General features: G+C 35.1%; 1 protein-coding gene across 3 annotated transcripts in view; it reads right to left on the reverse strand.

The window, feature by feature from the left end:
• Window positions 1-1,580: 1,580 nt before the first annotated feature.
• Sf3b1 (splicing factor 3b subunit 1) overlaps window positions 1,581-15,431 on the reverse strand; it is a 42,592-nt gene continuing 28,741 nt past the window's right edge. For 2 of the 3 annotated variants that reach the window (XM_047544212.1, XM_047544213.1), the window contains 16 exons: window positions 15,146-15,343; window positions 14,950-15,051; window positions 13,613-13,792; window positions 12,876-12,962; window positions 12,500-12,770; window positions 11,712-11,857; window positions 11,326-11,472; window positions 10,918-11,043; window positions 10,037-10,258; window positions 9,331-9,513; window positions 9,136-9,247; window positions 7,394-7,514; window positions 6,845-6,976; window positions 5,549-5,821; window positions 3,271-3,487; window positions 1,581-2,064 (listed from right to left, as the gene is read on the reverse strand). In XM_047544212.1, coding sequence (XP_047400168.1) covers window positions 1,906-2,064; window positions 3,271-3,487; window positions 5,549-5,821; window positions 6,845-6,976; window positions 7,394-7,514; window positions 9,136-9,247; window positions 9,331-9,513; window positions 10,037-10,258; window positions 10,918-11,043; window positions 11,326-11,472; window positions 11,712-11,857; window positions 12,500-12,770; window positions 12,876-12,962; window positions 13,613-13,792; window positions 14,950-15,051; window positions 15,146-15,343 — 2,676 coding nt within the window. In that variant the 3' untranslated portion in view covers window positions 1,581-1,905. Of the gene's footprint in view, window positions 2,065-3,270; window positions 3,488-5,548; window positions 5,822-6,844; window positions 6,977-7,393; window positions 7,515-7,920; window positions 7,991-9,135; window positions 9,248-9,330; window positions 9,514-10,036; window positions 10,259-10,917; window positions 11,044-11,325; window positions 11,473-11,711; window positions 11,858-12,499; window positions 12,771-12,875; window positions 12,963-13,612; window positions 13,793-14,949; window positions 15,052-15,145; window positions 15,344-15,431 lie in introns of those variants that run through there. The other variant, XR_007107665.1, reaches the window with a different exon arrangement.

Raw genomic sequence — 15,431 nt, forward strand, 5'->3', positions numbered from 1 at the left:
CTGTGAGCCTCTATTTGGTCCCAATTTTTTAGGTCACAGCCTTCAGTATTTTTTCTCCTCTCTAACTGCAAATTATTTTTGTCAGCAAAAAGTCAATTAGGAGTATTAGTCTCCTTTGTTCCACATTTCCACTGCAAAGCTTATTTTCCATAAATAGTTGAGGCCAAGCAAACTGAAGCCATGTAAATATTTGAATTGAAAATATAATTAAATTTTCCCAAGAGTGAGTGATTTAAAATCAATTTTTGGCTCTGATATCTGTTTTATTCATGATTAATAATTACTGAGGGTCATTTGAAATTAACCATGGTAAACAGATTTTAAATGCATAGGGTGGGGAGGTATAGTTAGACAACTTTAAAGATCAGATATAGGTGATTTTGGAATTTGTTTAATGTTACTATACAATGACAAATATTGTCAGAAAATTACACCATACGAGGAATAATAAGAAATTATACATTCTGCTTGGGAACAGTTAATGCTCAATATCAATTTTGTAAAAGCCAATTATAAGTTGATTCTCATTTAAGCTTCCAAAGCAGGGAGCTCTACATGCTAATAGTGGGAATTACAAATCTCCTAGTCCCTGTGAGATTTATTTATAATAGCAGAGTCATCATGTGCTAACAACACTGCTTGCAAATTTCTTTTCCCTTTAGAATTTACAATAACATAGGGGAGACAAAGTAACACAGCTATGGGTAGTAACAGGTCTAAAAACAAGAAATTTGGGGCCATAAAATAAAATTAGAAAAAGTTGAGATGATTCTTAAAATATTTGCCAAGAACACTAATAACTGCCTCAATGCTTGGTTCAAGAATTAGATGGCATTTCAGTTTATGCCACACACTGAGATCAATTTATAATCTAATTACTATACACAAAACTAAATAAACCAAGACTCTTTAGCTGCAACCACTGTGCCATGTCATAGTACACAAAGACTCTTCAATGAAATGTGTGCCCCCTTCCATTATTCTAGTTTTTAACAGTAAATGGCAGGTCATACCTTTGTATCCCCTGCATCTAAGCACAATGGTATTCAATAGGAACTTACTGAATACATCTTTGAGTAGTGGCTTAAGACACAGAAAGAGTCCAAAGATTGTCTTATTCTATTAGTAGTACTTAGGTAGCCTTGCTCCCAAAAGGCAGAAAGCAGTTTTGAAATGACAATTTTCCTGCTCTCTAAACACAGACCAGTCAAGACTTGGACATAGATCTCTTCCTTTAAACGTGTTTATAAAGCATTTTGAGAAATCAAGAGGTGAAAGGTGCTATGTAAGTACAAAATAATAATATTCAAGACAGTTTAGCCAAGGTGCTATTTTCCTATGGTAATGGAATAGTTGTGCTAGACTGAGGGGACACCCCCCGAAAAGCTACACTTTTCACTGTCATCAACAGAACAATGGAATTTTGACAAAGATGCCATCACTTTATATACTTTGTATTCTGCTAAATACTTTCTAGAAACCAGGTGACAGAAAATGAAGTTAAACCATTTAGTCTACACAGACCAATACTTTATCAAACTTCCGCATTTTACAAGTCATGTTCAAAAAACACACGCAAATTAGCATTTTGTACACAAATGTTTATTTCTCAATTAAACATTCCCTTTAAATACAAGGAATGAATTCTAAATCTTCATAAAGATGAATTAAAAATGAAATCCCTCCAGTATAGTGTGTGCAATCACTGTGTTCTTGGTCACTACTGGCGTTTACTGTTTAACATCAAAAAACGAAGACAGGTTATTTAAAAATCATGCTACTGGATTTCTAGCTCTTCCTCTATGACCAGTTCTTCACTGATCTGCAATGTTTAAAAGTTTATATCACCAAATTGAAGCAAGTTTTACGGTGTGAAACAGCTGTGCATTAAACACAAAAACAAAATTACAAGATATAGTCAAGTTCATAACGAATATAGGTGTTCTTATCATCATTGTAGATTCTTGGGTAATGTGCTATGAGAGCATCCTGTGAACCAATGTAGATGGAGTTGTAAATTTTCCAATACACATCTCTGACTTTCCGAGCTGGGTGAAACAGACCCTAGAATAATTGAAAGATTCCATTATTTCAATTTCCAAAAACATATATAACCTGAACACAATTTTTAAAAGGTCATAAAGATATAATTCAAAATATTTCCCTTTAAGAAATGCAAATCAAAACTACACTGAGGGAGCTGAGGTTGTGGCTCAGTGATAGAGCACTTGCCTAGCATGTGTGAGGCACTGTGCTTGGTCCTCAGCACCACATAAAAATAAATAAATAAAATAGTATTGTGTCCATTTACAACTAAGAAAAAATTTTTAAAAAGGAATATAAACAAACACTGGAGAAGATGTGGAGAAAAATGAACACTTTTACACTGTTGGTGGGGCTGTAAATTAGTATAACCACTATGGAAATCAGTATGGAGGTTCCTCCAAAGACCAGGAATGGAACCTCCATAAGACCTAATTATACCATTCCTTGATATTAAAGAATTAAAGTCATCACTCTATACTGATACATGCAGGAAAACTTACAATATACTGCTATAGCAGCAAAACTTACAATAGCCAAATTATGGAACCAGCCTAGGTGTCCATCAACAGATGAGATAAAGTAAATGTGATATATAAACACACACACACAATGGGCTTTATTCAGCCTTAAGGAAGGAATTATGTCATTTGCACTAAAACAGATGGAACTTGAAAACGTGTTAAGCAAAAGATAACAAACTCAGAAGGGTCAAAGGTAATTTTTTTTTTTCTCATGTGGGAGCTAGAGAGGAATAAGGTAAAAAAAAAAGTGCGGGGGTGGTGGAGTCAATCTTGTGAAATTTGAAGGGAGATCAGTAGAGTAAAGAAAAGGGACCAAGGAGGAGGAGGGAAAAGGGGAAAGAATCACTGGGGAATGAAATTGGTCAAATTACATTCTCATATCGTGTGCATGTATAACTATGCAAAAAACAAATCCCACATTATGTACAAATGTAATGCACCACCACCAACAAAAAATACGAAAAAATAAAAATACAATGAAAAACACCAAAACAATTTCTGTTCAAGTGGGGGCAAAAAAAATCTAGCAATTGCACAAAACTGCAATGAGCAAAGACCAAAATTTAATTCCCTCCTCACCATACAGCTGTCTTCCCATATGGCATAATATATGCCCTATTGATAATTAGGAATGGTAACTTAATTCAACCTATTAAACTAAATTACTTTAATCATTGAGTAAACTTTAAAAAATTTAACCTACCTGTAAACAATACTGCAACATTCTGCATGGTCCAATAGCAACTCTCAGGCCCTCCAGGGCACCCATAACTGCCTGGATTACGTGGGGAGATGTCTCAAAAACATTGGGCCATACATAGTTCAACAAGTGATTCAGGGAATCTTCACAACCAAATCCATAAACCCCCAGTGACATGTGCTGTACTACTGCACTAGCTGTCTGTCTGTGTACAAGGTCCCTGTAACAGAGGGGAAAAAAATTCTGTTAAGAAACAGTCTTGACTTTACAGGAATATTCATCTGCCCATTAGGAACTAAACCACTAATTCAAAGAACTGACCAAATGGGAAGTCATTCCAATACCTTATGACCTGAAATGTCCTTCAGAATGACTAATGATGGCACTTGAGATCTTTTGCTTTAATAACTCAAACCTCGCAAAGTTTAAAAAATAAGCCATATCTCCTAATTAGTCTTTAAAAGGAATATAAGCAAAATCCTTTAGTTTCAAAATACTGCTGAAGTGGAGACATGTGACTCTTACATAATGAATGATTAATAGTAATACCTCATTTTAAACTATAAAGTTAAAATGTTTGGTAGAAATTCAGATGCTGGAATACAACAGATAACTAAAATTAGACCTGCTTTCATGTAAATATTAAGTTTCATTTCAAAAACTCCATAATTTTTTTCAAACCTACAGAAATAAGAACTCTTTCATCTCTTGTGCTACACATGAATTTATGTTTATGACAAATCAACTGAGTCACTCATTCCACAGTTATTCCAAGTATGAGCACAGAATAATACATATTGGGTCTGTGATGAGTGTAAAGGGGGAGTTGGGTATAAAAACAAGTTCACACATTTAGCCCCAAAGACAGAATAACTAAAAGTCAGAAGAGATATGTACTTACTAATATCCTTACTTCTCTTAATGTCAAATCTATCCACCATAGTGAAGCGGTATTTCTCAACAAATTTTCCAATATTGTTTCATTTAGCAATTTTCAATGGATTACTACCTCAATTTACCAGTACACAGAACATAATTTATAGCCACAGGTCACATATACCCATGATTATAATAGGATGCTCAGGCATGTACCACTAAAGAGTATGGAATGAGAGTGATTTACTCCCTCTTTGGCTCCAGGAAGCCAGGTTTTTGGCAAGGGTAGCGGGGGTTCCTTGGGGATTGCAACCAGGGCCTCATTCGTGGTAAGCAAGCACTCTACCACTGAGTACAATCCAAGTCATTTCTTCTTTTGAGATAGGGTCTCATTAAGACTGCCAATGCTGGCCTCACACTTGTGGCCTCCTGTCTCAGCTTCCTGAGCAGCTGGGATTAGAGGTGTGTGTCACTGCTCCCCACTGAGGTTGAACTTTTTCCAGAGCATAATTCTTTCCCCACCCCCCCCCAGAGCATAATTCTTAATTTATCTCCATGTCTTGTACATATACCTGGTGGCAACCTGATGATTCAATTAAGTTGCCCTTTGTGAAGGTCATTAGTAATTTTAATCTGCACAAAAGTAACTGAAATGAGAGTACTTATTTCTTCTGAAAAATAAAGAGCTAGCAAAATTACATGAACCTTAAACTTTCATTTATTCCTTCTTCAGGCAGTCTTATGTTTAAGACCGTATGTCAATCTAGATGACAGAAGGTTATCAAGAATCTGACAAATAACTTGAGCACTACTGTATTACTGTTTACCATCTGAACCACTGGGTGCCTACATCAGCAATAGTGTAGCTCTGGTAGGCAGTGTTCAGTAGGTACAAAACCTTAAAAGGAAAATTTTAATTGATTCACTTGCACTAAAAAGCTAAAAAGGTCAGCTCTCTCTGCCACACTGATTAACTCATGCATGTCAATTCTAACCATATTTGACTAACTTTTAAAACAAAAGTCTACTGATTATGTTTTTAAAAATATATTTAAGGGGCTGAGGTTGTGGCTCAGGGGTAGAGCACTTGCCTAGCATGTGTAAGGCACTGGGTTCGATTCTCAACACCACATGTAAATAAAATAAAGGTCCACTGACAACTAAACATTAAAAAAAAAAAAAAAAAAAAAAAAGTCTAACATATGAAAAGGGATTTAAAAGAGGGAGGTGGTCTTGGAAGACAAAATTTTGGAAACTGTTACAAGACATATACTGAAAGGTCATATTTAGTTTTGTAAAAATCCAGGTATTTCTTCTTTAAAGTATCACAACAAATAGGTCATTTAATAAGTTCTAAAATGAAAACATTCTAATTATTTTCTTACATTTGGTTCAAGTCACTTACCTATCCATTAAAGCATCTTCAAGTAATGGTGTTACAGCATAGATGTAGTCTTTTCCCATTTCACCAATATATTCAAACAAAAAGGAAAGTGATTTTAACACTCCATTTTGAACATTCAGTTCAGGAACTCTGTATTCATTCATTAAGGCAGGAAGTACCGTGAAGGGTGAACATGTTTCGGCAACAATAGCTATTGCTACAGTAGTACAAACTCTGTTCTGCCTTTCCTGAACTTTGAGGTTGTTTAAAAGCGTGGCCAATACATCATGAGGGCTAGAGGGGGAAAAAAAAATGTGTCAGAGAAAGCTGTTATATTACAAGTCAAAAACTTTTCAGAGGGAAAGGAAAAAATGCAAAGGAATCAAATCCCTGGGAATTCAGTGACTCATTTATGGTAAAATGTAATACTTGCGTCAACTGCAATATCATTTCTACTAAGAACTTCAATAAACTCTCAGTTTTAATTCAAATGGATTCATTTTCAAATATAACTTTCAGTCTTTAAATTTTTTGAGATATAAAGAAATCTAATTCAATGTTTAATTCTCTGATTGGTCAAAACAGACACTAGAGATAGGGAACTTTATGGGAGCAATAATATCCAAAACTCTGGTCTCTCATGTTCGAACATATAAGACCTAGTTTCCTTCTCTAGTTTCCCTCTCACATACATTTACTACCTCGGTCCTCTCTTTTTTTAAGTATTGGGAATTGAACTTAAGAGGCATTTACTTGAACACTGAAATACATCCTCAGTCCTTAATTGTTTTGAGACAGATTAGCCTTGAATTTGCAATCTTCCTGTCCCAGACTACCAAATAGCTGGAATTATAGGTCTGTGCCACTGCACCCAGCTACCTAATTAATCTGGTATTTGTATATTTCCAGAAAATATAAGCCACATGTATGAAGTAAATAACCACAGATTAACAATAAAGCTTCTATAATTCAATTAAATCTGTGGATTATTCTAGGAATAACATTTTTAAAAGATACAAAAAGCACCAATGAAACATGAATTATGATGATATTAAGAATGTGCCTTAATATTTTAAGCAATATCCTAAAAAAGAACAAAAATCTGAAATTATTCTGATAATGGAAATGCTTCCTTCCCTGAAAATATCTCAAGTTGATTAAAGGAAATTTCAAAGCTTTCTATTTTAATTCAATTAAAAATTTAAGAAAATGTTTTAAAATTTGCTAAGTCAATAGTTCAATGATTACCCAACTACCTTAATCGTACTACATCTCAAGAGATTTCTACACAGAAGCATTTTACAACACTATACTCACCCAATGGCCTTTGCAATATAACCAAATGTGTTGACTGTAGCTCTACGAATAGCCTTTTTGTGAGCTTTTAAAAGCTCTAAAAGCTCAAAGCAAATCCTCATCCACTCTCTTGCAGAAACATATTCAGCTCCCCTAATTAAAAAGAAGAATATTTTTTGAAGTGTTTTGTTTTTTGCAGTGTTGAGGTTGAACCCAGAACCTCGTGCAAACCAAGCGAACATTATATAACTGAGCTACACTTCTGTTCCCAAGTTTTAACAGGTAAATTTGCAGGCTCAGTTCTGAAAAGATGATAATTAACTCGTTTTAATCATTAAATAAGTTATTATTACTCTTCAGAAAGGCTGGTTGTGTTAGAATTGTGTTACAACTATACTGCCACTCCTCATTACTATCCAAACTAAAATCTGACTGAAAATATGAATATTGGATAGCCTGAACTTTTACATCAGCAACATTAAACAAGTTTTGCTAAGTGAATGCAAAATGGTTAAATCTGAGGACCAATACTGCTGAACCTAAAAAAAAAAGTTTAGGTAATGCACTTACCTGTCAGCAATACGTCCAACAAGATCAATACAGTTCTCTTGTACTTTTTCATGCCTGTTCTTTAAGATGGGGGTGAGTCTAGGCAGCAGATCCTTAATTGGTGGGGTCATCTTATGCATACCTATTTAATACAAGTCAAAAAACTATCAATTAACATTTGAACTTTTGAACTGCAACCTTTGATCATTTTTTCTTTTACTTTTCAATGTAATACACATGACTAGGCATAAATATAAACTTGCAGCTGCCTATGGAAAGAGAAAACCCCAGGTTCTGACCAGTCTCAGAACTGCTTTTAACTTTTTTATTAACAACTTCTGATTATGCGTAGAAATGAAAGAAATCAGTGAAGTGATTTAAGAATGATGGATACTCAATAACAAAAAAAAGTTTTATTTGGTTCTGAAATGTATTTGTACACTGACATTTAAATATGGGGACAGCTTATGTTCCGGCCATATACAACAATATAAGCCAGAGGTAAACATGTAAATTAAAGCAAAATTTTCCAGAAAGGGCCCCCTTACCCTTTAACTGCAAAACAAAGAGATCTCCAGTCTCCCTGCAATGCAGGGCATACTTGGATGGTATTTACACCTATGAAGAGAGAAAAAAGGAGGCAGCTGGCAGGGGCTCTTGCTCTAACTAGATTGCTTGTTCTGATTCTCTCTCCATTGTTTTTCCCATGTTTCCCTGACCAACCATATGGTTTATAACTCCCTGAAAACCAGAGCCCCACAAGTGGCCAAGTAACTGATCTTTGGCAAGTCACTACCTCTGGAGTATAGAGGACTGGGCTGATTGGGAATTATATGCAAGTACAATAATTGAAAGATCAATAGTAAATAATTACTTCTTACTAAAATAAGAAAAATAGTGGCTATCACAGCCAGCTACTTTGACCTCTTGCTATGTTATTTCTGACCCTCTAAGCCCAAAAGGAATTACTTTTGGCAATAATTATGCTCAATTACAAGGAGAGATAAAACACAAGATGCCAAATGTTTGCTTTATCATACTTCCCCCTAATGGAATCAAAAGCTTTGCTCTCCACACCCAAGATTCTTTGTAACATACTTGTGTTTTTATTTTGGATTAGAAAACTGGATAGTTTCAAAGATTTGGGTATAAAAAGACAAGATAATAACTTAATCAGTTCACTTTTCTTCCTAATTTTTGTTTTGTATTTTGTTTTTGCTGGATATCAAACCCAGACCCTTATGCATCTATGCAAGTGGCTCTACCACTGAGCTATAAATTCCCAGTTCTTCCTAGTTATGTTCTTTGAACTGATGGCAAGCAAAACAAAAGACAAAACAAAATAAAAACCCAACATGTTACAAAAACTTACTAACTCAAGACTGAATAGTTAAAATTTCATTATAAACTAAACTCAAACTTCAGAGTTGCCCCCTCCCCTTGCAGAACATAACAATATTTTCAGCTGACAGACTAGTTCTACTAGGGTCCTCTGCTCCATGACTTTAAGGTTTTGTGAGCTGCAACTACTTCTACACCTCCCTTACAGGCCCTAAACTTGCCCCTTTTTCTCTTTTAAAGTAAAATGTAAGTGAACTTAGAGGTTTTTGTGACACCTTCCAACTTAACTATAATCTTGAAGTGCTTTTAAAAACAGATAACATAAAAATCACCCAATTCCCAATGTTTCCATAATTTACTTTCAAAAATACAAAGAAAGTTAAAAACCAACAACAAATTCGCATGACCAGCGAATTCCATACCTATTACATTTACAATAGCCTTCAGAGCTCCAAGAATGCTGCCCAATACTTCAGGGTACTCTTCACCCAAATATTCATACAACACAACACCCAAGTGCCCCATCAATTTTTCCTATAATAAAGAAAAAACATTAAAATATTACTATTTACATTAAACTGCTTATTGAAGAAACAATAATATGGTGCAAAATTTACCTCTTGACAAGTCTTCATGACCACAGCAGTTCGAGAAATCAAGTCAGCTGCCTGTTGCCTAACTTTTGCTGATTTGTTATTTAAACGCCACAAAACTGTACCACAGATCTGAGGCAAGTATGGTTTGACTCGTTTGCCAAGAGCATTGACCACTGTGCCAAAGCCATTCAACATTACTGAGTCCTACGAAAGAAAGCCAATATTTATAAAAATTCACACCCTGAGAATCAGAAATTAGTTTCCTTATGACTGACAGTTGACACATAGTAAAATTCAACTTTTTCCAACCACCAAAACACCTGTATTTTAAAAATAATCAAATCCAAAAACTTCAGGTAAAATAATATTTGATAAACAAATGAGAATCTGGGCTTTCTAAAAAATACTCTGTAGCCAGGTACAGTAACACACTTTTATCCCAGCTACTCTTGAGGCTGAGGAGAGGAGGATCAAGGCTAGCCTTGGCAACTTACTGAGACCCTGCCTCAAAATAAAAAATAAGAGAAGGGTTGGTAATATAGTTCAGTAGTAGAGCTCCACTGAAGTCACTACCCAATACCAAAAAAAAAAAAAAAGAAAAAAAAAAAAAAACTTATTGTGGTGAATTTAATTACTTTTTTAGAAAATTTGCTTAAAAAGTAAAAATCCTTCTGAAAATTACTAGCAATTTTCCATAATTAGTTTAATAATAATTAGTTATCATTACCTCTGTAGTTTGTTCTTGGAAAGCATAAAGTATACCATCAATCAGCTGTTCTTCTAGTTTGTGATCAATATCTGCTGCTCCCAAGTTGCCCATAATTTTCTCAATTGTCTCCATCACCATTTTTCGGTACTGCTCAGCTTCATCTTTCAGATCATCCACAATCCTGGATATAATTTCTGCTGCACCTACTTTGTTTGCCAACTCCACAGTAGTATCAACTAACTAAAAGACCAAAAAAAAAAAAATCAAATCCATTGTTCAAGAAATAAAGCAGTATAATGAGAACCAAATATTCTAAATATACTACTTAGCTAGTAACCACACTGAGAATAATTCCTACTTATTAAACTTCAAGAGAAAGTGACTACAAAACTTAAATGAGTTTAAGTAAGTCAAGAAGATTCAAGGTAAAACTGTATCCATGTTCCAGCAAGCCAGATAAACCACTGAATTTAGTAGATAAAGATATCAATTCATAGTTAAGCATCTCAATGTAAAACCGAAGTGGAAGTTAACTTGCTTATGAAAATCTATCTTCCACAGTCAAGCACATATGAATTGTGAAATAAGGCAAAAAATATGCATCTGTAACATGCATTCAAACTTACTGAAAAAATAGTCAAAATGCTTTTTTTTTTTTTTTTGCATATCAGGGACTGAACTCAGGGGCACTCAACCTCTGAGCCACACACCCCAGCCTACTTTGTATTTTATTTAGAGACAGGGTCTGAGTTGCTCAGCACCTCACTTTTGCTGAGGTTGGCTTTGAACTCGTAATCTTCCTGCCTCACCCTTCCAATCTGCTGGGATTACAGGCATGTACCACTGTACCTGGCTCGAAGGCTTTTGATTTTTTTTTTTTTTTTTAAATAAAAGCTTACCTGTCGGTAATTTCTTCTATCCAAAGCCATTCTATGCTGCCAGAAGTGTTTAAAGAAAGGAGGAAGAATCTCTGTTTTAATGTAGTTTGCTTCTACACCATCTGTCCCACAACATTGTTTTACCACCTGAAAGGTTAAAAAACAATAATAAATCAGAGTACTGGTGAAACCAACAAGAGGTTTGTTAAAACAAATGCTAAAAAATTCTCTTTGAACCATGAAAGAAGCCCAATTTAGGTTAACAAATGTGAAACAACTGGGCTGGGGTTGTGGCTCAGTGGTACAGTACTCGCCTAGTGTGAGGTACTAGGTTTGATTCTCAGCACCACGTATAAATAAATAAAGGCCAGTCAACAACTAAAAAAAATATTTAAAAAAAAATCTGAAACAACTATCTGGAACAAATACCTTCAGCACGATTTTCTTCATTTCTTCATCAGGAGACTGGAATTCCCGAATAAGGATTAACATCACTTCTCTAGTATAGTAGTTGGCATATTCTGCATCCATAAGAGGAATAAGATATCCAATAGCCTTTAAGAAAGCAGCCAAACCCTATTTCAAGATAAAAAATACATAATTTAGTAAATCAGATTTACTGTGCTTTAATACTCATGAGTAGTTATCAAAAACAGTCTAGGGGCTGGCACTGGGGCTCAATGGTAGAGCATTTGCCTAGTATGTGTGAGGCACTGGGTTCGATTCTCAGCACCACATACAAAAATAAATGAATAAAAAAAAGGTCTATCAATATCTAAAAAAAAATTAAAAAACAACCCTATTGGTAGATTTACCTTTCCTCTGTGTTGCCTGATACCCTTCCACAGAGGCTTTAGCACAGAATCAAAAGATTCGATACCATAAGGAGTTGCTGCTTCAGCCAAGGCAGCAATAGCCAAAGCACTGATGGTCCGAACTTTCTGCTGCTCATCAACGAGACCTATAAAACCAAGCACAGGTTTAACTATGTACCAACACTACTTAATTACCCATAAACTTATCTAATCAATAAACACACAAGAGTCAATACTCCTTTTAAATGAGAGGGGGCGTGACAGGTCCAGTCATATCAGCCCTGGCCTCTAACAACATGGAGTAGACCAACTCTCTTTTATTTACAGACAGACAGGTAAAGGGAGTAAGACCAGGAGGAGCTTCTTCTGTGATGGACAGGACAGGGTGGAGTTAGGGGAGCCATTTTCTTAGGGGGGTTATCATACAAGTCGATGACAGGGAACCACTCCCACAGTGCCACATACCCGCCAGCAATCTGGGACAGACTTTTTTATTTGTCAGTTTGGGGAAGTCAGGTCTCTAAGTCATGAGGTCCGACCTAGTCTGATTCTGCTAAATAAAGATGACTCCCCACATTTATCCAGTTAGCCAAATTACAAAATCTGTTCATTTCAGATAAAATTAGGCAAAAGTCAAAATAAATCAGTGTGTTAATAGATATTATTACAAACCCCATTTCAAAATATAAGGAGTTTATGTAGTTAAGCCTTTCCATTATCTCCCCAAGTCAGTAGCCCAAATTTCAGGACAGTTGTCCTATAAAAACAAAAGTTATATTACAACTTACCATGCTCAATAATTTCAACTAAACTTCTGAGATGTGGTAAGATGGCACAGCCCATTAAAATAGCTATCTGCTGTACAATCTTAATACCGGTGTGTCTCGCCTGCCAGGACTTTTTACTTTTACACACAGCTTTTAAGAAGGGCAATAAAGAAGGAATGCCCAAGGCAGAGGCTACAACAGCAAAGGCTCTAGCTGTTGTATTACGGACATACTCATCCATGTTATCTATATCGGGTCTCATGGTAGAGATCATAGTAGCTAGACCAGCAGCCTAAAAGGAAAAGATAGGAGTCTGAGTTGGTAACATTATTCTGGACCATTTCCTTCCATAATTATATCAAAGAAAGAAACTTTCTCCTCCAGAATTTAACATTACCTTTGCCAAATTAGAAATAATCTCTCGGCCTTCCACTCTAGCATAGTAATCTTCATCAATCAACAGTGGTTCAATGACCACAAGAATCTGAAAAAGAAGAAAAGAAGTTACACTTTGACATCAATTACTGTTGCCCCATTCATGTAAAATAATTACACACATATAGGAAATTTATAGTTAGCAGGGCTTCATTAAGCAAGGGACAAATTAAGAATTTTAATTACACAATTTCAAGCCCCCAACACAGATAAAAATTGAGAGACTATTAACCATGCAGACTAACAAATTTATCTTTTTAAAAACTTACACATATATTAAGCACTTTGCAATTAAATTACTATCATGAAAAAGGATGGTTCTTTACACTAAATAACGTAATAGAAACATACCTATTTCTCATCCTAATCTAATACTGATAAAAGCAAATGAAAAAATATAAATAATAAAAACCAATTATTGTAAAGACGGCTAAACATTCCATCTACATGTACCTGTATTAATATATGTAACATATGCTTCTGCAAAAAAAAGATCTGGAAGGACAGGCAAATTTAATATAGGTTAACTCTGAGAATCTTATAAGGGGGTAAACTTTGGTTCTCTACTGTGAAATGTATCCAATTTTTTTTTTAAAGCAATATTTCAATTTCAACTACACAAAAGAAATCCATGAATTCCTTTTACTTTAAAAAAGAAAAATATGAAACTATTAGAAACATCATTTGAGAACAACAAACCTTGTGCACATATGGTCGTACTAAGTCATCAAGTTTATATAATATTCTATCAATAACTTTCACAAGTAAATGACGCTCTTGATCCTCAAGTGTAGGAGACATCAGCAGAGGAAGAATCTGATTAAACAAAGGTCCCGCTCCAAATTCACGAGCTTTATCTGTAATCTGACGCAATGCAGCCTGGGGAAAAAGTAGAGTAAAAGTTATGTTTACTTTAAAACCAAGCATTTTTGGGCTGGGGATATGGCTCAGTTGGTAGAGTGCTTGCCTCACATGCACAAGACCCTGGGTTCAATCCCCAGCACCGCCAAAAAAAAAAAAAAAAAAAAAACCAAGCATTTTAAAAGAGCAAATTACTCCAAGAAGATATTCTGTAACTAGCTATTACATACATTTTACATAGAGTACCATGAATTCATTTCTGTCAAAATTACTCTGAAGTTTGAATATACAAGAAAAATTCAATGTTTTTAATTAATTCAAAAAGGACAATAATTTAATAAAATCACAGAACCATAGAACCATTTCCCCTAATGTCCCTTCTATCTTCGAAATACATAAAGATGTTAAAGCAGATGAGTGCAGTGGTGCATGCCTGTAATCCCAGCCGCTTGGGAGGCTGAGGCAGAAGGATCCAGTCAAAGCCAGCCTCAGCAAAAGCAGGGCACTAAGCAACTCAGTAAGACCCAGTCACTAATAAAATATAAAATAGGGCTGAGGATGTGGCTCAGTGGTTGAGTGCCTCTAAGTTCAAACCCCAATACGCCCACTTTCAAAAAAAAGATGTTAATGCAATTTTTCACTTAACTCCACTAATTACCTTCAAGTCCTAAGCATATTTTAAGGACACAAGGACAAACTAAATTTTTATTTTTCCAACTCTTTTTTTAAAGCACGAAATTCTTTGATTAGAAAAAATGCTGGGGGTCTAGGGTTGTGGCTCAGTAGTAGAGCACCCACCCAGCATGCAGGAGGCCCTGTGTTCAATCCTCAGCACCACATAAAAATAAAGGTATTAAAAAAATAAAAAAATAAAGGTATTGAGTCCACCTACAACTTAAAAAAAAGTTTTTTTAATGCTGGGGATGTAGAGCTCAGTGGTAGAGCACTTGCCTAGCATGTGTAAGACCCTGGTTTTAATCCTGCCACCAAAAAAAAAAAAAAAAAAAATACTAGACAAACATTTAAAAAAAAAAACTAAATCCTGGGATGGGGATGTAGCTTAGTGACAGAGTTCTTCTATCTACCTTTCTTTCCATGATGCTACACCCCAATAAAGATGAGGAGGATAAATTCCTGAACATACCAAAATAATGACTCAGCAAAGTGGTACTTACCTTTCTCATTGGAGGTGTTCCATTCTTAATTTTCAAAAGCAACTTCATTATTTTTCTCTCTTTTTGTTCTTCTGGACTAAGCGTTGATTCATCAACATCAACCTAGTGAAAGAAAATTTAAAGGAAGCTCAAGATATTATGATTGTAACTATCACACAAAACACAATAATTCATTTCTTACCAATAGTTTACTTACCAACAGTTTATCAAAGTACTGGATATCATCAGGTTTTAAAAATGGAAGATTTCCAGATGGTTGGTCGTTAACACTCTTCATAGTTCTATCTTCAGTTTGCATGTGGAAACCAGTCATACCACCCAAAGGTGTTGGAGTTGCAGTCAATTTTCGAGCTGGAGTTCGAATAGGAACATAACCAGCTGGAGGGGGAAGTACCTAACAGAATTATAAGATAGTTTAGGATTTTCTTGACTTTACAAACTGAGAATAACAATAATGAGTAACATGCTCTTAAAATATTTTA

The sequence above is a fragment of the Sciurus carolinensis genome, chromosome 3 (assembly GCF_902686445.1).
Source record: "Sciurus carolinensis chromosome 3, mSciCar1.2, whole genome shotgun sequence".
NCBI classification, from domain to species: domain Eukaryota; kingdom Metazoa; phylum Chordata; class Mammalia; order Rodentia; family Sciuridae; genus Sciurus; species Sciurus carolinensis.